General features: G+C 34.8%; 1 protein-coding gene across 4 annotated transcripts in view; it reads left to right on the top strand.

Annotated features, from left to right (window-relative positions):
• Positions 1-22,185, top strand: part of LOC145983948 (cell adhesion molecule Dscam2-like) — a 796,725-nt gene that overhangs the window by 714,511 nt on the left and 60,029 nt on the right. For all 4 annotated transcript variants that reach the window (XM_083117150.1, XM_083117148.1, XM_083117149.1 and 1 more), the window contains exons 14-15: positions 5,974-6,093; positions 10,683-10,859. In XM_083117150.1, coding sequence (XP_082973276.1) covers positions 5,974-6,093; positions 10,683-10,859 — 297 coding nt within the window. The remainder of the gene's footprint in view (positions 1-5,973; positions 6,094-10,682; positions 10,860-22,185) is intronic.

The following is a 22,185-nucleotide window of genomic DNA, read 5'->3' as shown; positions in this document are numbered from 1 at the left end:
AAAACAGTTTAAAAATACTCAGTTGGAAACATTGTTTTATGACAACTTGGCTACATATTTAGTATGGACGGATCAATATGAATTTGTCCGATATCAACATTCTACCGATCTGATATAAAATTGCTAGTGGTCATTCACTATCTTAATTATGAATGTGACCAGGAAACTTAATGGGTATGACCATGGGCGTAACTTGGGACCTAATTTTGAGGGGGGCAGAATCAAACTGGGTCTAATTTTGAGGGGGGCAGAGTCAGACTTGGGCCTAATTTTGAGGGGATAAAATCAGACTTGGAGCCTAATTTTGAGGGGGCAAAATAAGACATTGGGCCTAATTTTGAGGGGTTAAAATCAAACCTTTGGCTTAACTTTGGGAGAATAGAGACTAAAAGTTTTCCATCCCATAAAAACAGCATCCAGGATTATTTGCTATATAACTGTGTAGTTTGCGAAATCACAAATATTACTCTTTATTACTTTCCTCCTCAGGTCCCCATAACTTGTAAATTTCAATAAACCTGAACCTTTGGGGAGGGGGGGGGGGGGCAAGTACGCCTGTGGGTTTGACTTATGAAAATAAAATGCCTATTTAGATATTACACAGATTTTTCTGATTACGCTGATAGAGTACTGATTAATCTATCTTGACTCTAATATATACTATATAGGTTTGTGTAAAACAGCAATATGTATAAACATACATTCAGGAAATAGAGCTGTAATGAGAGCTTAGTTCCAAACTTTTGAAAAGTATAGTAAGCTGTTCTGCATTGAGAGTTGAATTGATTTTGTACTTGAACAGTGAAATTTTGCTATTGTAAATAATATTATTGAACCAGAATTACAAATGTCTTTACTGTGGCCTCTTCTTTAGCCATTGATATGTTGCATTGACACATGCAAGAACTATCTTCCATAGATCACGAAACACAAATCATCCCTTGTCTCACTGCCTCTAGATTTATCCTTTGTCTCACCAGGCTCCTTTCCCAGTGCATGTGGACCTGTTATGAAAGAGCAGCCTTCGCATTCTTGTGCTTCTGGTTGGGCAGCTTTGTTGCACCACTTGGAAGCAATTATCCACCCTGTCTGTTGACGGGGTTGGGAGTTGGGTAGCAGCACGTATTCAGTGTGTTTGTTTTAATGTAAACACTCCACATTTCACAATTATTATTTATGTTTGGTAAAGGAAGACTAATGCATACTATCATTAAATGTGTAAATAAATATCTGGAACAGAAAACAAGATGTAGGTCATGTGGACAGAATCTGTACATCAAGTTTTATGTTCTTTATAAACTATGTATTTAACACATTTAGTAAAGTAGTTTATGGTACAGAACTTAAAACAAAAATATCAAAATCAAGGATAGTATCTTATGTTTGTAACAAATAATGTAAATGGAATATATTCTAAATTAATCATAGTTAATAAATTTATGGTTTTATTGGCAACTCTATTTCATTAACATATACTTAAATCAAGGGCACTCAATCATTTTATATGCAGGGCAGGTAATTAGTCGAGTGGTTTGTCATACAACATTTTGCATTATTCTCTCATTAAAATGAAATTATAAATCTCATTTTTAGTAAATATGCACTTTTCCTTCCTTAGTTAAACTAAAACAGTGTATGTTACTAGATATTAGACTCTAACATTACCAGTAATTTAAAATACTAATTTCAGTTTTTATGAGTACTGAGGCACACCACATCAAATACCATGGCAGGCTGGATACGACTTGTAGGCTGTGGTTTGTGCTTATATATTTTGTTTATATCTTGATTATAGATAAGTTTATTAGTTGCCAGATATTTGTATACCCTGTTTATAATAAATAATAATTAGCCTAGAATAATATTACAAGTAATTAAAATTACTTGTATTATGAAAAAACTAAAACAGTGGGATATTGTGCATAACATAGATTTTGATAGCACCAAATTAATCATTCAACATAATTAGCTTCATTTCCTGACATGATCATCACCTGAGTTCTATTTAGTGTGATTCATACACTATACCACCCTTACTGTAATATTTAATTTGAGAATATTGACACACAAATAAATATATTTTTGTATTGCAGTTGATAATGTTTTTGAGAATTATAGATGAAATACTTATCATTTTGTGTGTATGAAATACGTGATCTGCGTAGTACAATTTTTATATTTATTTACTATATGGCAAGTGTTATATAATTAAATCATTTTAGTCACATTTTCACTCTATTGCATATAAGCATTAAAATTCTGTAAGATATTTTTTAAAATATTTCATACTTTACATAAATTTTAATAATCTGTGATTTATAATTTCCTGTACTTGTCATAGGTGGTGCCAGCATGTGAAATCTAAGGATGCTAGTGATATATGAAGCTTATTATGAGGGGTGTAATGTTGTATTTCATTTTAAAAATTGCAGCCATATACTAAATCTCGTGCATAGTGACTCAGAGCTTTTATTATTGTTATGTGCTTTGAATCTATTTTTAGCACTGTAAACCATGAATAATTTTTGGTTTGCAGTAGGGTTATACCTAAGCATACATATTTATTTTTGCATCAGTTAATAACAAATGCAGTGTAGTTTTTGCCCTGCATAAATAAAATAGAGTGCAATGTTAATTTATCTAAAATATTACATTCTAAAATAACAAAACTTTAGAAAATAACCAAATCTAGAAATAAAGAATGGATATTTTTAGCATTTCCTTAAATCATGAATGTATGGGAAATTAATCAAAACAGAAATAAAGAATAGTTTGTGATTACTTTGAAATAAATTCTTATTGAGTGGTAGTAAAAGAAGAGAGACCAACTGGGACTGGACCTACAGTTTTGATCAATAGCCACATGAAATGAAGCACAGAGCTATATAATATGTACTGTAAGACACTCTTTCATGATGATGTATGATTAATATTACTATTACTATTGCAGAGAAATTTGGACGTGCAAAGCACAAATTAGGGAGTGTGCAAACACTCCTTGGTACATCCAGCACTGCATGTAGTACTTGTGCTTATTTGGTGCGAAAGAATAAATATATTAAATAATAATAATACTGCAATACATAAAACTCAACTCAACAACCAAAGAAAACTTTAGTGACAAAGAAATATTCATGACCAGGGAATGGATTTATTATATGTAAATACATATTTGTGTATGAAGCTGAAATCAGTTACATTTTGCATTATCTTTTTGCATCATGCCTTGTACACTCGAAAAATTAAGTTTTTATTTTCCATATTTACATATTTTATGTTTTGGCTCATATTTTACATATTTTAGTTATTTTTACATATTATTTCCATATTTCACATTTCTCAACATACCATATTTAATCGTCTATAATGCGCACTTTTTTCCAAAATTTTGCTTCCAAAAACTGTGGTGCGTATTATGCACGGAATAATTTGGACAGCCAACACGAAACTGTACAAGTTCATTCCATGATTTTGTGACACTTGCATATATGTTTAAGGAACCCTATTATGTTATAGCCTATATTGTAAAGCTTAAATTCTGCAGTTTTTTAATATGACAACAGTATTCCATTCAAGATAGCAACACTAGTGTGCAATGCTGTTGAAATAAGTTCATCACAAAATGAAGGAATGTTCTGATTTTATGGTACTTTGGATGAAAGAACAGATAAGGAAAAAGAAAGTAATAATTAAAATGTATTACTTGCCAAATAATATGATATATATGGAGTGTGTAAATGTCTTAATGGAAGAAATCTTCTGCTGCCAACTGCTAGTTTGAGGGTCCTGAATGTGCCTCATATAAATGTTATGTTAGTCACAGAAAAAGTATATATTTTGAAGGCAGGGACAGCAACAGGGGTGGGCATAGGTGGGCAAGTGCCCACCCAAAAATTCCTGTGCCCACCTGATTGCCCACCCAATCAAATTCACTAAGTACATATATTTAGATATATATGAATGTTGCAATAAATAAGTGTATTCTGGTGTTCATTTCATGTATATTTTACTAATGAATATTATCTATACTAGAAATGTTCACATATCATCATCCAATAAAAGCTGATTTAACTTTGTCATTAGAAAGCAAAAGGAATTACACGAGATCTTGAAAGAAGAAAACTGTGACCAATTGAATGCTTCTATGATTAGAAGCAGCTAGTGGGCTTAGAAGGCGCAAAATAATGCAGGGTATAGTCAAAATGAGGTCAGGATTTAGGGTGAGCTTGAGGGCTGCAGCTCCGGGCCTTCACTGGGGAAAAAACTGCTTTGCAAAGTACCACATAAAGAAAAGATTAGGTACTTCGGATGTGATGAAAAAATGTATGAAATGTGATGAAATACGTATAACTAACCACCTCATGTAGCTTGTCGAAGAGTTATAACTGAAGCTGTGGAGGGGATTGGGGTGGGGTGTTGGTGTTGTAAGCTCCAGGTCTTCACATATATAAATCCCGGCCTGCGTGTGATATAAATAATCTCTAAATAAACAAATTAAAATGTCAGCGTTGCTTCCTCCAGCAACACAATAAATTATTTCGACTTTTTAATTAATTCTACATTGAAATTCCAGAAGTCCTAGAAATCCTAGTTCCACACATAAATTTTGCCCAGTGGCGGCGATTGGTTTCCAAAACTGGAGGGGCAAGGTGACAAAAATTGGAGGGCAATTGCCCCCCTTGCTCTCCCTAATCGCCGCCACTGTTTGAAGGTTTTTTTTTGTTGTTGGAAAAAGTAAAGAAGTAATGAGGAAAACCATGTATAAAAGTTTAAAAGCAATTTCCCATGATTTTTCACTTTGCTTGTTTCTCCTCTTGGTCCACATAGCAACAGGTGATTCGTTGAATAGGTACAACCTACAACTAAGAACGCCATTTTTTGAACCTGAATTATACTGCATATTATATACGAGATATAATTGTTTGTCACTTTTACCCATCAAAAATCAGGGTGCACATTATACATGCATGTGCATTGCACATTTGTGCAATAATTACATATTAGCTTTTGCCATTGTAAAACACTTGAAATTCCTGTTTATTTACAATTGTTGTCAACAATAGGGAATGAGGGCTCAAGCAGCAACTCCTGGTTGTTACAAACATTATTTTAGCAATGTTGGAAGCGAGTCCCAAGTTGAGCAGTCCTTTGCTAACCCCACCCTTGTTACGAGTAGGAGATTCACGTCTGGTTTCTCTTCAAGACAATCACGGTAATAGTTACAATGCTGAGACTGAATTTTATGTAGCCCATGTAGTGTCTTGTATTATAAAAAAGGCATTTTTTATAATTTTAAGTCCATATTTAACTTCATATTTTGGTGATAATAACTAAATATGTATTTACATATTTAGCACATTTTCACTACATATAAATCCGTTCCCTGTTCATGACTAAACAATCAAGAACTATAGAGTTTCCAAATTAGATATGGAATGATGAAATTATATTTCCATCAAACGTAATCACTGATGCACATAACAAAATGTAAATTATGGTAAAATTAGTTGCTGAAATGAGTAGTCATATAAATAACAATCAAGGGAAGGGTTATAACAAAATTAGTTTTCTCAGTTGCAATATGGGCTTAATTGTTTGTGTTCTTTTCCAGATATAGTGAATAACAATTTCAAATCGTCTAGAAAAAGATATTTTGTGTAGTGTTCATATCCATTATATAATTGTAAGATCATTAGAAAAATGTACTTGTATGCATTTTTCTTCAAGAGAAAGAAATTTAGAAATTACATTACATTTAACTTAACTAAGTTTTTGAAGTGGAGTGTAGATTAATGAGTAGAATTTGAAAAAGAAGGAAATGAATAAGAAATTACTGAAAATTAAAAGTACTTATCATAACTTGCTTAATTGAGCTATATTGAATAGCATTATAGGCCACATTGAAGAAGCCTCATTATTTGTACTTAAAATTATATTATGACAAAGGCAATGATTATCTTTATTATTTCTCAGTACCTCCGGTTTGGGTTAAGGAACCACAACATACCGATGCCAAAGAAGGTCTTCCACTTACTATTCATTGCCAAGCAGAAGGATTTCCTAGACCAAATGTTACCTGGAGCAAGTCTATTGGTACGTCAACATTATCTTGTCTCTATTTGCATTACTGTACAGTGGGATCCATGAGTATTGCCGTGCAAATTGTCCATCACCATGTTCGTACATCTTATTTGATCCAATATGAGCTTCAAGAATTAAAAGAAAACTGAGAACAATTGTTGACAACTTCTGAACCAGCATACATAAAAACACATCGCTTAAAAACACATAGGATGTAAGAGAAAAATTAATGAAAATAGTCATGGACAATTTGCAGGGTAATACTCATGGATCCCACTGTACACCACGATTAGATAAAAGAGGCAGAAAAGTTATGTTAAATTACTTTACAAAGCATTACTATGTGTGATTTCATTAGTCTGGAGTCTTTTGTAAGAAAATTAGAAGTTGAAAGGTTCTAAAGATCTTTATAAATATTTCAAGCCTTTTGTTACTTCTAAAATGTTGCTATGTAGCATTATATTGCATTTTTTACAGTTATGAGTGAAAGCTTGAGATCACTGCTTTCCCTTACTTGTTAATTAAATTGGTCATACAAATAATATTGTAACCAGTAAAAATGAATGTCACAGAAACAGCATGACAATTGCTTTCTCTTGCACACTGTTTTTCTAAGTGGAAGTTTCATAGTGCAGAAATTCACTATATCTCTCCACAAAGGTGCTAATACCATTATAATATTTTTCATGCTAAGAATAACATTATGCCATCTTTGTTGCCAAAAACATTGATTACAACATTGTTTGTGTGGCCAATTCATTTGCAGGAAGAAAGTAAAGAAGAGCACAAAATAAATGTACACAATAAACTTTTGTGTATTGAGTGATGTACGTCAGGGGCATATTTAGGCCTAGGCAGACTAGATAGCTGCCTAGCTATCTGGCAGGCTGCAGATAGTACATCTCAATATTATATTATTTTTAAAATCTCTTTCTGTAAGTACAGATTTAAGAATAAAAGAAATGTTAACTCATGTTGCAAGGTAATAGGCAACATGCATAAAGCAGCACTCCTCTTCTTTACATGTGTATCCCTTGCTGTTACAAACACCAATAAGCAATATTGCATGTGTACTGGTATTGCATCAATCAATTATTAGGCAACAGTAGAAATATGAAACTGATCTCCTTACCTGCTGACAATAATGAAGACTTGATGCATTTGAAGTGTGCAATGATGACAAATCATTCATAACAGTTGATCCCGGTGACGTAAATGGAGGTGAAAAATGATAATTGTACAATTTCCATAAAGCAGCCTTCAGAAGCATGCTGGCCAGTGCGTCATGATGCCTGCTGTAGTCTCAACAATATTGGACAGAAATATTATCAGCTTTGGAAGTTATTCAAAATGGTGAATCTCAAAAGGCAACAGTAACATGTGAGGCGACTGTTGCTCACTCTACAATGTCTGGAAATGGTGGTGATGTCAACATTTCAGTCAGCACTCTTACAGAGATTTGTTGCTACAAAAAATTGTTGCAAATGTTGACATCGACATTGGGACTGTAATAAACTTGCACAACTCATTACTTGAATGTGTGCATGAGAGTCGCTCTATGTATGACATGCATAAAAATGCTGGCATTGAAAAGAGTAAAATAAAGACATACAATATGGCCACAAAAAAGAAAAAGATCAAGAACACTACAACCAGAGAAACAGTTGAGTTTCACACTACTTTCGAAGTAAAGGAAGATTTTCATATGAGTTCATTTCTGGTTGTTATTGTCAGACTGATATCTAAATCGAAAAAGAGAGAAAAAATCATTAGATGAGTTTTGTAGCAAATTTGATTTCCTAAACTTGTCAGGGTGTGGCAACAATGACCTTATGAACGGTGCTACAACACTGTAAGAGCATTCATTACAAAGAAGACTAGGATGAATTTTGGAGTAATGAAATAATTAATTTCAAACCACATATTAATAGTAATGAAATATGAATTTCCTCCCTAAGTGTGTTGTACAGTGTTATTTGTCAACAATATTCAGGAGCTATTTTCTAATTTAGAAATTGTGTTACGAATATTCTTGTCAGCCTCTGCAACCAATTGTTTGGCCAACTCCTCTTAAGACTTAAGATTTATTTACAATTGCATATGTCACAAGATTGACTGGCAATTCTCGCTGTACTTTTCATGGCCATGAATTCTGACATTGCGCAGCAAGTAGACTATGAAGATGTGATTGACAATTTTGCAACAAAGAAAGCTCACCATAACATGCCTGGACTGACTAGTACTCGGTGGGTTCAATATGCATGTTTCATTATTGTTATTTTTATTATTAATGTAGTTGGTGGTACAGTATATTCTTTTGAAATAAGGGTCGACAAAGTTTTCTTCTGCCTAGGCATGCCAAGTATCTAAATTTGCCCCAATGTATATCCCTTAGCAACTATAATTCATCTACTGCATAGTCAAAATCTCTAACAAATTCAAGCATCTATTCTTACTTCATTTGCATCTTATGCATGTTTCATAAAATGTCTATTCTTTCCATTTTTTGTAATACCAGATACTCCCTTATACACTTCTTAATCATGGGCTGTTGTAGGCACTCGTTTTTAACAGTTTTATTTTAACATCATAAGAATAAATATCATAATAATGTCAAATGTCCTCATAAACTCATGTAATGTCTTATGTTTCAAACTTCAAAATTATTATTACAGAGCCCCCTTTGTATACATTTCATTATTTCCACCAAGATCATCAAGCAATAATAAGCAACTAAAGATAGCAGAAGAGTTAACAAGATAAAAAAAAGGAATAAGTGAATGTTGAAAGACTGGTGGAACAAATATTGATAAATATGTTTTACTTGTTTTCTGGGAAGATTTTATGTGAAAGCAAGAATCAAAATACATACTCCAGTGGCAGTTTGTGACTTTCCAAAGATACAAGTGATGCTGTACTTTCTTGCATTTACAATGGACCCCCCCCCCACACACACACACACACACACACAGTCACAGTGTATAATCATATCATACACCATGTTCTTCAGCCAAAATGGATATGGTGTGCAACCTGTTGCCAATGCCAACAGTCTCTGAGGTGAACATGGAAAGAAGGTTTGGAATGCTGACAAATTGAATTATTGATTTTGAGAGGCAGCTTGCTCCACTATTAAATTCAATTGGTGCACATAACAGTGAATGCAAGGAGCAAATGGACAATGTTTTTTAATACAAGATTGAACTCCATTTTTCCCTGCCTTGTATCACCAAAGCTCCATCAAATGTTGGGCATTTATTTTATTATGTAGCTCACCAAATAAGCCCATCTTCTCTTTCAACATGCAATGAAAAATTACTCTCTCCATCTGGATAAAGGAAGCTCCAGAATCTCTTGTGTACAACCCCCTTAAGTTCGTACCTGTACAAGAACTATCTGCAACCAATCAGATATAGCTGTGGTTTCATCACGCATCAGTGCCATAAATTTTGCTTCGGACATTTCCTCTTTAAACTATTCCTGGCACACCATCAGGGGTGGGCAACCTGGGCGACTGACTGGGGTGCCATCCTTTGGGGACACCAAACTAAGGTGTCCTCCTTGAGTAGTGCCAGGACCTTAATTTTGATTATATAAGTGTGGCTATTTGTTTTAAAAAGGGTTGTTACAAGCCAGATATTTCATATTGGAAACAATATGAATGCAAGGAGTTTTGGAAAATAAACATAGATGGCAGCACAAGGTGAAAGAATATTATTAAATTGGTGGAGAATGAGTATCAATTTAGTGAAAGTAAAGTTATGATAGAAAGATGTAAAAAAGATGAAAGCAATGTGTAAAAAATAGATAATAGATGGAAAGAAATATAGAAGTGTTTTTTTATCATTCAACAACATCAAGCCTATAGTCAATTGTTAGATACACATAAAGAAGTATTCAACGAAGTAAAAATTTAGATTCCAGAAGCACAGCTCAATAGAGCCCTCATCATCGTTGCTATCATCCCTCCAAGGAGGAAAGTATTTGAATATACTGCTGCGTAACATAATACACACATTGCAAAGTCATGTAGCAATCTAAGCTAAGAGTTAACTGTTATTTTGATATCATTATAGGTATTAAATAAATGTGTACCTATAATATACATATTCTTCAACAGTAATACTTGAAGTATTTAAAAATAAGGCTATTATTTTTATTATTTAAAACTGTAAATATGTAACATGGTCAAGGTTTTTATTAGAAGGGGGACCAGGGTGGAAAGTTGGGTATGGTAGGGTGGAAAGTAGAGGGGTGCCAAAAATCCACCTTGCCCGGGTGAAAATTTTATCTTGAGCCGATCCTGCACACCATAAGCATACAGTCCATTTGATAGTTTTCGAGGTGCCTTTAAATTTGAATGCGCAAATGTTCTTTACTTTCTGAATGGCATATGTACATACTTTCAACCACATGTGGCCACAGGATCTGCTATCAAGAGGTAGGGAGCTTACTATGAGGGAACATAATGTATTAACATAAATATTATTTTTTCCTCTCTCTTCTCTGGTGCTACCTATGCATCCATCACATGTTGTATCCATAGCTAGTATTTTATTGTGAACATTGAAATGTGATTCTCAGAATATGTTACCCTCTAGGTAGATGGGCAGGGAATTACCGCAATGTGGTTTCTTCTCAAAGTGGAATCCGTGTTCATGGCAATGGTTCTCTCTTCATCCATCGACTGCAAGAGGAGCATGAAGGATATTATATGTGTGAAGCCATCAACGGTGTAGGAAATGGTCTTAGTAAAGTAATCTACCTTAATGTAAATGGTAAGCAAATTCTTTCTAAGAGTGTGTAGTGTGTTGATATGTTTAATAGTTTTCATTCTTGATAGTTCAAAAGTACTTTTCATTTGCAAAATTGCTCTATGGGTACAAAGGATAAGTGAGGTTAATCTACTTATGGATTTGTTCTATTCAGTTTTCTCCTTGGAAATTTTAGCATTTAGACTTGAAAATCTTTCGTGTTGCATGACTTGACAGATAACATGGTATGATTTTTAAAATGTTGTGATGTGATGCAGAAAGCAGTAAAAAAGTGAAGTGTCCCTATACAGCACAAATCTCTATGCTCTGTCTCAGGTATCTCTGGAGCAAGCAAATGAAAACAAGTCTCTGCACAAGTAGTGATGCTAGATGGCTCCACCAATGAACACATGAGATGGAAAGGGATTTCGTGGGGTGGGGGTGCGGGGTGAGGAAGTAACTCAAGCATGTACTGCTTCTCTCTGCCCACTCGATTTCTCCCCCTTATCTGCTGCTATGTGTGGCCTTGCTCCACAGATTCTGAGGATAGAGTATAAGGGATATCCACAATTTCAAAATCACATCCTTTATATGTCCAGTTTTGAATATCCATTTATGGATATCCATGGGATATCCAATGATACATATACATGGGATACCTGGTATATATCCACATGCTATCTAAAAATTGATATTATTGTTTTCATATAGTTGGAATGACTCATTCATAGTGTCTAGTCATTGAGTTATGTGTTAGGATTGAAATTCAATGACACAGTCTTAAATCATAACTCTCAAAATATCACTCGACGACATGCCATCATGCATGAAAGCCCAGGTGAAAGTTCTTTTGCTTGGAGTCTGTGTCTGTCTTGCTCACCATACCAGTTGCCAAAGAGTGTGAGTGTTCATGCGTGTATGTTATAAACATACTTGTGCACAAAATTCTTGATGTACACTTCTCCAAAAGTTACTTGACTGCCCTGAAAGTTTTCTAAGTCCAGAAATCATTAATTTGGCAACATAGCTCTTGAGCAGCATCAGAGAGTAGCCAATTTTACAACAGGTCCCTCTACTAGGCGAGAAACTCTGTGGTGAAAGATTTATATTCTTGTTTATAACATGAAGTCAGAAACTATATTATACCAACATATTAATATAAAAAGACACAAAAAGCATAAGTATGAGAAATAATTAAAGAAAACTTGCCATTCAGCATGTTAAAATTGGAACTGTGGAAACTGTTACGAGGTTGGAAACACTAGTGGTCCACCTGGAGGAAATCGCTCTCAAGTTTGAACACAAAATGGCATAGTTATAAATCGTTTATAAAAATCAAATATAAGAACACTTTGCAAAAGTACTGTGCAATGAGCGAAAATTAATGATTCTCTCAATTTGCAGCAAAAATCTGTTTGTCACATAGAAAATTGGTAGCTTGCATAATCAACAGGTTTCAAGGCATATGCTGCAAACAATGTTGTAGAGTATTGGTAAAGAACTTGCGTCACAGTTTTTCCCCTAGGAATTAAGGGCCGTGGGTTCAAATCTGAAACTCTACGACCATTTTTTTTTCTTTCTATATGTCGTTGAAATATATTGAGTATGGAGTTTAGTAATTAAGTTGAATATTTTTGTTTCAGAATGTTCACAAAAATTAATTCGGTGTGGAATTTGACAAATGTTTCCAGCAGCTCAATATATTTGCTTTTTATTTCTGGCACTAAAGTATACTTTTCAGAGATGAGATTTATTTCAAAACACTAGCTTTACACTCAATCTAGGCATGCAACATGTGAAAAGTCTGCAATTATTTTGAAACTAATTTACATAATATATGCTTGATTATTATTACCATTTACTCTAAGTAATTCTTTCTATTATTCTTTAAAAAAGCAATAGGAACATTCATCAATTTGGATCGAAATACGTCACTTTCCAACAGAAAGTATTTACAATGTATGTGCTGACAAGGACTGAAAAGTTGAAGAAGAATCATTTTTCTTTCTGAGTCTTTAAAACAATTCTAAACCTGCTATCAGTCTGTTTCCTTTCAGATAGATAGGAATATATTTATCATATTTTTTTACGTTTGTCACCCTTTTTTTTTGTTTTATGTCATTTTTAGTATTTTTTTCCTTTTTCTATTACATTTTTTTTACTTTTTAAGACTTATTTTTCTCCTTCCTTGTTGTTTCGTGAATTTCAAATGCATTTTCTAATCAAATACTTTTGCAGCGCGAATAGTATTTTATGCCATTTTTTAAAAATAATGTTTATTTCATTCTTCTTCTTCCTCCTCTTCTTCTATAGCACTCCGGTTCGTATTACGTCAAAGGCCTGCCCAATCCTCCTCCTCCATTCCATCCTATCTAAGGCTGCTCTCTTCCAGTTCCTAGTTCCCAATAGTTGTACTGCGTCTGCTCCAACCGCTTCTTTCCATCTGTTTCTGGGTCACCCCCACTGATTTTTTCCCTCAAAAACTTCCTTCCATCACTTTCTTGGGGATTATGCTTTTATCCATCCCGATTACATGTCCTGCCCACTTTAACCTTTTAGCTCTTATATATAAGTTGAGATGAGGACATCTTTGTAAAGTTCAATGATTCCTCACTAGTTCTTAATCTCAAAATATCTTGCACTTTTATTGGTCCAAATATTTTCATCAGTATTTTCCATTCAAACAAGTCTACAAATCAGCTGTGCTTTGATAAAAGGACAATGTTTTACTCCCATATATCATTATGCTGCAAATTAGGGTTTTATACAAAGTAACTTCGGCTCTATGGTTAACTCTATGATATTTAATCAATGGCAGTAGTGAGAGGTATGCTTTATTGGCTCTTTATTAATGTCATTCTATAGGTCATCAACTTCCGAGCTCTAGTGATAACTAAACTTTATTTCCCATCTGCCTGCTGCAAGTGAGATATCTGTCTGGAATTTAAGGTTTACAATTCTTTAACCCTTATCCGGGCAAGCTATTTTTGTAACATATCCAGGCAAGCAGTGTCTGTCGGACACTGCATTGTTTTAAATGGATCTTGCCCTTCTAATGCAAGATTTTTTATGTTTCATCGATGTGGAAACAACCGAGTAACATGATATTTAACCTAATCATCATTGTTATGTCCATAATTCTTGTAATCATCATCATCATCATCGTAATTGCATGTTGTTGTAATTTTTGCAGCATAGTATATGAAACATGTTACGCCGGAAGGTAGTGTGAGGAAATTGTTTTATTTGCTAATTATTTTTCATTTTTTCTATTTTATTGCTAATAGTATTTTTATGTGATGTCTTATTAAATACTTTATTTTTTATTAAACATTTGTTAATACATATTCAAGTAATATTACAACTTTTGTTTGTACACTGTGTCCGACAGACACTGCTTGCCAGTTTACTTAAGTGAAATGGAAAATATTTTTTTACGCCTGACCTACTTTATCAAACAAAGTCAAATATTGTGAAATGAGAAAAAGAGAGAAACAAACAAAGTCAAAAAATATCACATTTGCAGGAAGTATCATTTGAAGTAAGTGACAAAAAATATAATCAACAGTGTCTGATAGACACTGGTTGCCCAGATAAGGGTTAAAGAAATCAACGTCATTTCCATAAATCAGAAGAAATACTTCGTTACATTTTTTGCCTTCTGGAAAAGTTTCTGCTATGGTTGGGAATCAATGTTATGACCCCCGTCATACAAGTCGATCACGTTTCCATTACACCACAGATGCCAGTTTTAAGAATAGCATTCCACTGCATAGGTATTTTTCTTTAACAGAGTATCGTATTTGTATTCAACGTTAGTTATGTGAAACGTGTTGGGATACTCATGGATGTGCAAGTAGTGCGTTCGTTTCTTCAGCAGAAGTTCGAAGTACTGATAAATATTGGAGAAAGAGGAGCGGCCAAGCACAAGCATTTCCAATCTCACAAGTCGGAAAAGTGAAATTATACATGTATATTGATTGACAGAAAGGGAGGGAGAAAGACACCTCACTATTCGAGGTGGGTATTTACAATTTCCTTTTGCGTTATTTGAGATATACGGATACAAGAAGTTGTTAAATTAAAAGACCTAAATATTGGACTATCATTCTTCACACTGTATATTGAGTATCAGTGGTGTCTGTGGTGTAGTGGTAACGTGCTCAACTTGTGTGACAAGGGTCGTAAGATTGATTCCCAACCACAGCAGAAACTTTTCCAGAAGGCGAAAAATGTAACGAAATATTTCTTCAGCTTTTGGAAATGACATTGGTAAATTCCAGAGAGCTATCTCAATTGCAGAAGACCATCATATACCAAGTGACAGGTGCAGAAACCAGATAGGAAAAATAGCTTAGTTATCACTAGGGCTCGGAAGTTAATGACCTGTAGAATGACCTTAAAAATATTCTTAAAAATGAAAATGCTGAAAATAAAAGCTTTATTTTCGAATAATATAAAAGAGAGAAGTTGAATAATTCCATAAAACCTGCTTCTGGTGGTTTAAACTACTAAATTACTGGATCAAAGAGAAAATTGGGCTTTCTCTACTTTAATTTCAACTTTATTTTTCTGTATAAATCATTCACCTACTTTAAGAATGAATTTTCTAAAAAACAGTAGACAGGCAGCAAATGAAAAAGAAGTTGTGTTTGGCGAACATAAGATTATGTATTTTCTTAATATTGTAAATGGTTGGGGATGCATGTGCAGAAAGTTTGCTTCCTGGTGTACTTCACTTCCGGTTTCCTCCATCTCCTGGAATGCTCCAACTTGTGTAGGAGGATTCCACAGGAAACGGAGGTTGCAAAGTACAGCGAACTGGTTACTATATAAGCAAAGGGTGCCCTCTCACCAGCCCATTTAGTTATGAATCAGTTGTGGATAGTTGATAGTAGCAGCCAGTTTCACCGCCAGGAAGCAGAGATAAGTGCTGGCATATACCTCAGCCACCTACCCTTCTCCTGCTACTATTATTTGTTTAGCTCCGTAAACAGTAAACACCATCTGACCTATTCTCATTTCTCCCGAAGCAAGTGCTCAATCAATAATGGTAAAGTAAACGATTTAAGTGGTGGAGGCTTGGCTTCCTGGTTTTAAACCTTTCTTTTTCTCTTTTGGCATGTCTATTTCCATTTGCCAAGCAATGAGTGTTCAATGGAGAGGCTCAATGAAGTCGATGATGAACTTAATCGAACACTCGATGAACTTCATTCATTAGCAGTTTCATCTAGCCCCATTCCCCACACCAATTGGCGAGTCATTACCAGATCTTTAAGTAGGCAAATGCAGGCTATTCGAATTGATGCAATAGCTGATCTGCACTGTTCAAACAACCCCGAAGAGTCCTTAGGGCATCAAGTAGATTTGTGCGACTTTGAGGTAAACATGTCGAATACAGCATTTTTTAAAATGCCCACATTTTGCCTTAAGTCCTCCTTCCGTGGGGTGTGGTCCAAGGTGCAATGCTTTGGATTCCAACTGCGAGACGGCATAACAAAGAAAAAGGAAAGATACTGAAAAAGACAAATTACCAAAAACGGACCTAAGAATGAAAAAAAAAAAAGATAATAAAAATATTTTTATCTGGTTCTATCTGAAGGGAAACTAACTGGTATCAGGTATAGAATTGTTTCGAGGACTCAGAAAACAAAGTGATTCTTCATCAACTTCCTATCCCTGGTCAGCACATACATTGTAAACACTTTCTGTTGGAAAATGACTTATTTTTCTATCCAAATTGATAAATGTTCCTATTGCTTTCTTAAAGAATAATAGAAAGAATTACTTAGAGTGAATGGTAATAATGATAATAAAGCATTATATAAATTAGTTTCAAAATAATTGCAGACTTTTCACATGTTGCATGCCTAGATTGAGTGTAAAGTTAGTGTTTTGAAATAAATCTCATCTCTGAAAAGTATACTTTAGTGCCAGAAATAAAAAGCAAATATATTGATGTGCTGGAAACATTTGTCGAATTCCACACCGGATTAAATTTTTTGAACATTCTGGAACAAAATTATTCAACTTAATTACTAAAGGCCATACTCAATGTATTTCAAAGACATAATTGCAACAACAACAACAACAACAACAAAAGAGTTTGGATAGTTTCAGATTTGAACCCGCGACCTTTAATTCCTAGGGGAATAAACTGTAACGCGAGTACTTTACCAATACTCTACAACATCGCTTGCAGCATATGCCTTGAAACGTGTTGATGATTATGCAAGCTACCAGTTTTTTATGCGACGAACATATTTTTGCTGCAAATTGAGAGAATCATTAATTTTCGCTCATCGCACAGTACTTTGCAAGGTGTTCTTATATTTCATTTTTATAAATGATTCGTAATTATGCCATTTTGTGTTCAAACTTGAGAGCGATTTCCTCCAGGTGGAAAACTAGCACGTGTAGTGTTTCCAACCTCGCAATTGTTTCTCTGCTTGCAATTTTAACATGCTGAATGGCAAGTATTCTCTACAATTATTTCTCACACTTATGCTTTTTGTGTCTTTTTATATTAATATGTTGGTTTGATATAGTTTCTGACTTCATGTTATAAACAAGAATATAAATCTTTCACCACAGGGTTTCTCGCCTAGTAGAGGGACCTGTTGTAAAGTTGACTACTCTCTAATGCTGCTCAAGAGCTATGTTGCCAAATTAATGATTTCTGGACTTAGAAAACTTTCAGGGTGGTCAAGTAACTTTTGGAGAAGTTTACCTAAATCTTGTACAGGAATGTTTTTTTTGTATCCAAAATATGTATGAAAATATCCAGTTAATGTTCAAACAATCTCTAATAAATGTCCAGATTTTGTCCAGTTCTAATCCAGAATATATCCTTTTCTTATCCACAATAAAAATGAAATGTGCAGATGACATCCTGTTCTCTTGAATCACACATGTGGGGGGACCCAAAAGAAACCAAAATCATTCTCTGGTGAGCAGGCCCATTGTAGTACATGCTTCTGTTGCTAGATATCTTCTGCATCAGTATGTCAAGCAGCATCATCGAGTGAAGTTTTGGTGCCACGAAGTAAAATTTTTTTGTTAAGCGCCTCTCGCTTGTTTGTCGATTTCTGTGATGACTGAAAAGTTTGAACAATGTGTGGTTGTGAAATTCTGTTTTCTGTTAGGGAAAATGGCAGAGGGAACAGTTGTAATGCTTTAAACATCTTACAAGGAAGCTACTCTGGGGAAGACACAAGTTTATGAGTGGTTTTCCTGCTTCAGGAATGGTGAATTGTCACTTGCAGACCAACCTCGGTCAGGGTGACATGCATGCGTGCCGACTATATGGGTGCTTCGAGACTCTAGCACCCACATAAATAATCTTGTGGGTGCGAGGCACCCACAAGATTTTTAGTTTGATAAAAACAAAATAAAATAAATATTTCTCACTTTCCAATATCAAAAAATAATAAGCAATTAAAACATTGAGATGGAAGTTAAATTTTTTAACCTCTAAAACATAATTGTTTCAAATGTGTTTGTGCAAAGGCAACCAAGCAACACATTCCCCACCCCCTTTCCTTGCCTGTCTCTGGTCAAGCCAAAGGCAGTCCCCACAATAACAATGGAAGTATATTGTATTGTGAATAGAATCCCGTCTTTTCGCCTTCCTTTGATGTTTCCTTACAAGTGACACACTACAATACCCCCACTCCATTCATCAACAATTGTTTTAAAATAACTACTTGCTGATATTGAGCACTAATAAAGAATATACCGAAACACAAGGAAGCCGATTGTGACTGACTACGTCAATAGTTGATTTTTTCTTCTTTTGTTTGTTTCAATCAGATAGGAGCGACGTGGTTTACGATTTCAGTGAAGTTGTTTTCATGTAATCTGGATTGTTATCATTTTGTTTGTTCTCCGAGAGACAATGGCTTGGAAGGATGCGGGAGCTTAGATTGTAGACTGGGAAGTTCTCATTTTCAGAAAAAAGGGGTGTTACTGTGTTAATAGTTAGTACAAAGAAGAGGGTCTACTGACCGGATGCGTGGAGCAAAAGCTCTTCGCCGGGCAAAAATTTTCACAATTTTCAAACATGGCACGGGACGCGTGTGAAAAGCTGAAACACAATATTGAGTATTGCTTCTTTACATACTTTCGAATTCAAACAGTAGGTTTGCTAGTCGCTATGGATAAATTCGTCATATGTTTGTCGTCATCATCACAGGTGGATATTACTGACACTGAACATAGTGAGAAGCATGTTCAGTCAAAAAATAAGGAACCCGAGAATGTGTCTTCTGCCAGTTCCTGTAGTACATTAGCAACAAGTGTCAAGAAATCGTCAGGCAGGTCATACCATGAAGGATGGAAAAATACATTTCCTTGGATTTATTATGACAAAGAATTGGACAAAGTGTTCTGTAGTGTGCGTAAAAACGCTTTTGATTCCAGTATAGTGCTTCCGTCGGCTCTACTTCTGCAGACAGGGATTTATGTAATGCATTTTTTCGAAATGGATTTTCCCAGTGGCAAAAAGCAATTGAACGTTTCAGGGTTCACGAAAAATGTACACTTCATCGTTCGTCCGTGACTGCTCTGGCAACTACGAAACAAGGAACCAATGTGTCATCTCTTATCTCAGCACATAAATTAGGAGATATGAAAAATGCACGCAAAGCGATTTTAAAGATAATAACGTTAACGTCCCTCCAATTTTTAAGTCAGCAAGAAATAGCAATTCGGGGTCACACTGATGAAACATCAAATATTCATCAGTTGCTGCTGCTTAGAGCAGAAGATGCTCCTTAGCTGCAGCGAACTACATATAAGTGGGTTTCTCACGATATATTGAATGAAATTGTCTCTTTATTATCCAGCGATGTACAGCAAAATATTGTGAAATCGATTAAGGCGGCACAATATTTTTCTCTCATTGTAGATGAGACTTCCTACATATCAGTGAAGGAACAAATATCTATATGCTTCAGATTTGTCGATGAAAATGTGCAAGTTGAAGAAGTGTTTATGGGCTTCTATGAAGTAGCTTCAACAAGTTCTAGGACATTGTTTGAAGTCGTCCAGGATGTCATAAGACGTTTATCTCTTGACATAAATACTGTCGTGGTCAATGTTATGATGGCGCGAGTAATGTCAGTGAACATTTAACAGGATTACAAAGTAGGATTACTCAGTTGGAGCTGAGAGCTATATTTGTTCATTGTTCGGCGCATAATTTGAATTTGGTAATGCAAGATGCGATGCAAGGTATCAGTTATGTGCCAGACTTTCTGGTGATTCTTCGTGAATTAATATCATTTGTAACACATTCGCCAAAGAGGCTAGCAGTGTTTCAATCGCTACAAGAAGACAACGAAGATGGTGTTGTAAGAAACATTCCCAGACTGACTTTGCGACCATTCTGTCCCACAAGGTGGTGTGTGAGGGTAAAATCACTACAATCGTTGGAATGTAATTATAACGTTCTCTTGAAATTTTTGGAAGATCTGTCAAAAGAAAAAAGTGAAGTCGGTTGGAAGGCTAGTGGATATTTTTCAAACCTACATCAATTCAGATTTCTTATTTTCCTGAAAATGTTAATTTCAGTTTTCGGCAGGATTGAACAACTTCATTCTTCTTTTCAGAACTTCTTCTCTTCATTGTCATACCGAGAAATCAAAACTTTGGTGGAAACTTTGTCTGCAAGTTTAGCTTCACAAAGGGATATATTTTTTGAGTTGTGGAATGAAACCATGAGGAAAGCGGAGGAATTGAACATTGATGAACCAATTTTGCCTAGAAAAAGGAAGATGCCAAAATGCTACGATGAAGGTAGTGATCCTCATAGGTATCAAAGGCCGGAGGAAATGTACTGACAAATATTTTTTGAAATAATTGATTCGCTAAATTGTAGATTTCAAACAAAGGTTTTGGAATTTATTTCATAACTTGAAGGTTTTGCTATCGGTCAAATTGGTGCTGATCGAATTCTGCAGTTCTATGTGACAGACTTTGATAAAGACAAGCTAACATTGCACAGGGACATGTTTCTAGATGTGTGCAGAACGAACAAAGAAAAAGTGGCCAACTTGTCATCAGACATTACAAATATTTTAAGTAGAGAAAACAGTGGTCCCATGCGTGAAATGTTCACAGAATTTGTGAAGTTTGTACGGGTGATTTGAAATATACCTGTTACTTCTTGTACCTCTGAACGGTTATTTTCAGCACTTAGACGATTGAAAACATTTTTGCGGTCAACAATGATCCAAAAAAGATTGAATGATTTGGCAATTTTGCATGTTCATAAAGAAATGACTAAAATTATTGACATTACCAAAATTGCAAACAAATTAATAAGTGCAAATGACAGAAAGAATGTGTTTTATATTGAAAGTTAACATGCCATGATTATTATTATTATTATTTGGTACATAAAGTTAGTCATTTTGTAGTTTCTGTTCACAACAAAATCCTTGCAAAGTTCTTTCTGCAATACAATAAAAATTATTTGCATTTATGAAGATTTTTTCATTTTAATTTGTATGAATGTGGTATTTTCTTTTAGTAACGTGTTGATAATATCATTGCCTCTTGCAATCATTGTGCATGTAAGTTGTTTAAAGTATACAATACTTGATAATTACAGATCTAACTGCCATTGATATGCACCCATAGAAATTTTGGAAAGTCGGCACCCTTATTGACATGTCAAGACGATGCTGATTTCCAGGGGCGGCGCGTGCCTTTTCAGTCAGGCAGGGCACATTTTTCTTTTGGATGGGGAGGGGGGGCAGTTTACCTCTATATTCCTCTTTAAGGTTTTTGAGGGGAGTTCCTTGATATGGAGTAAGTAAATTGTTCGAACAATTTGGAATAAAATTAACATTCTGATCAAGATATCTCTCCAAAGAGCATTAAATACTCACTACGTAGGAATACGAAAAATCAGCAACGTATGGAACAAATTACATGAATAAAAAAAAACTCGAATATTGACGTCGGAACCCTATACGCTTGCAGTAACTAAACTTTGGGTAGATACTGGAATGATTAGAAAAATGTTACACTGCAGTTTCTCTTCCATTGTCAATGAATTGAAAGGCATAGATATTAAAGTTTCTACATGATTCAATGTCATATTCACCAAGTATCCACTAATATCAATGACTAACTGGGAAGATGATGCAGCGTTAAGTTCAGTTACAACATTTTACAATGGCCATGTACCCCCAAAAAGTTCGTTTATACTTACGAAGATATTCTGCATGTCAAGTTGCTGGAACACAGACACAATTACACAAATAAATAAACACGTACAGTAACTATAAAATCGCGAAAAACTAATTATTTCATAAGCGACCAATACGCACAGACGAAACGC

Source organism: Lepisma saccharinum, chromosome 2, assembly GCF_977018435.1.
Source record: "Lepisma saccharinum chromosome 2, izLepSacc3.1, whole genome shotgun sequence".
Taxonomy (NCBI): domain Eukaryota; kingdom Metazoa; phylum Arthropoda; class Insecta; order Zygentoma; family Lepismatidae; genus Lepisma; species Lepisma saccharinum.
The sequence above is the reverse complement of the archived record's forward strand: the minus strand, read 5'-3'. Positions and strand labels throughout refer to the sequence as shown.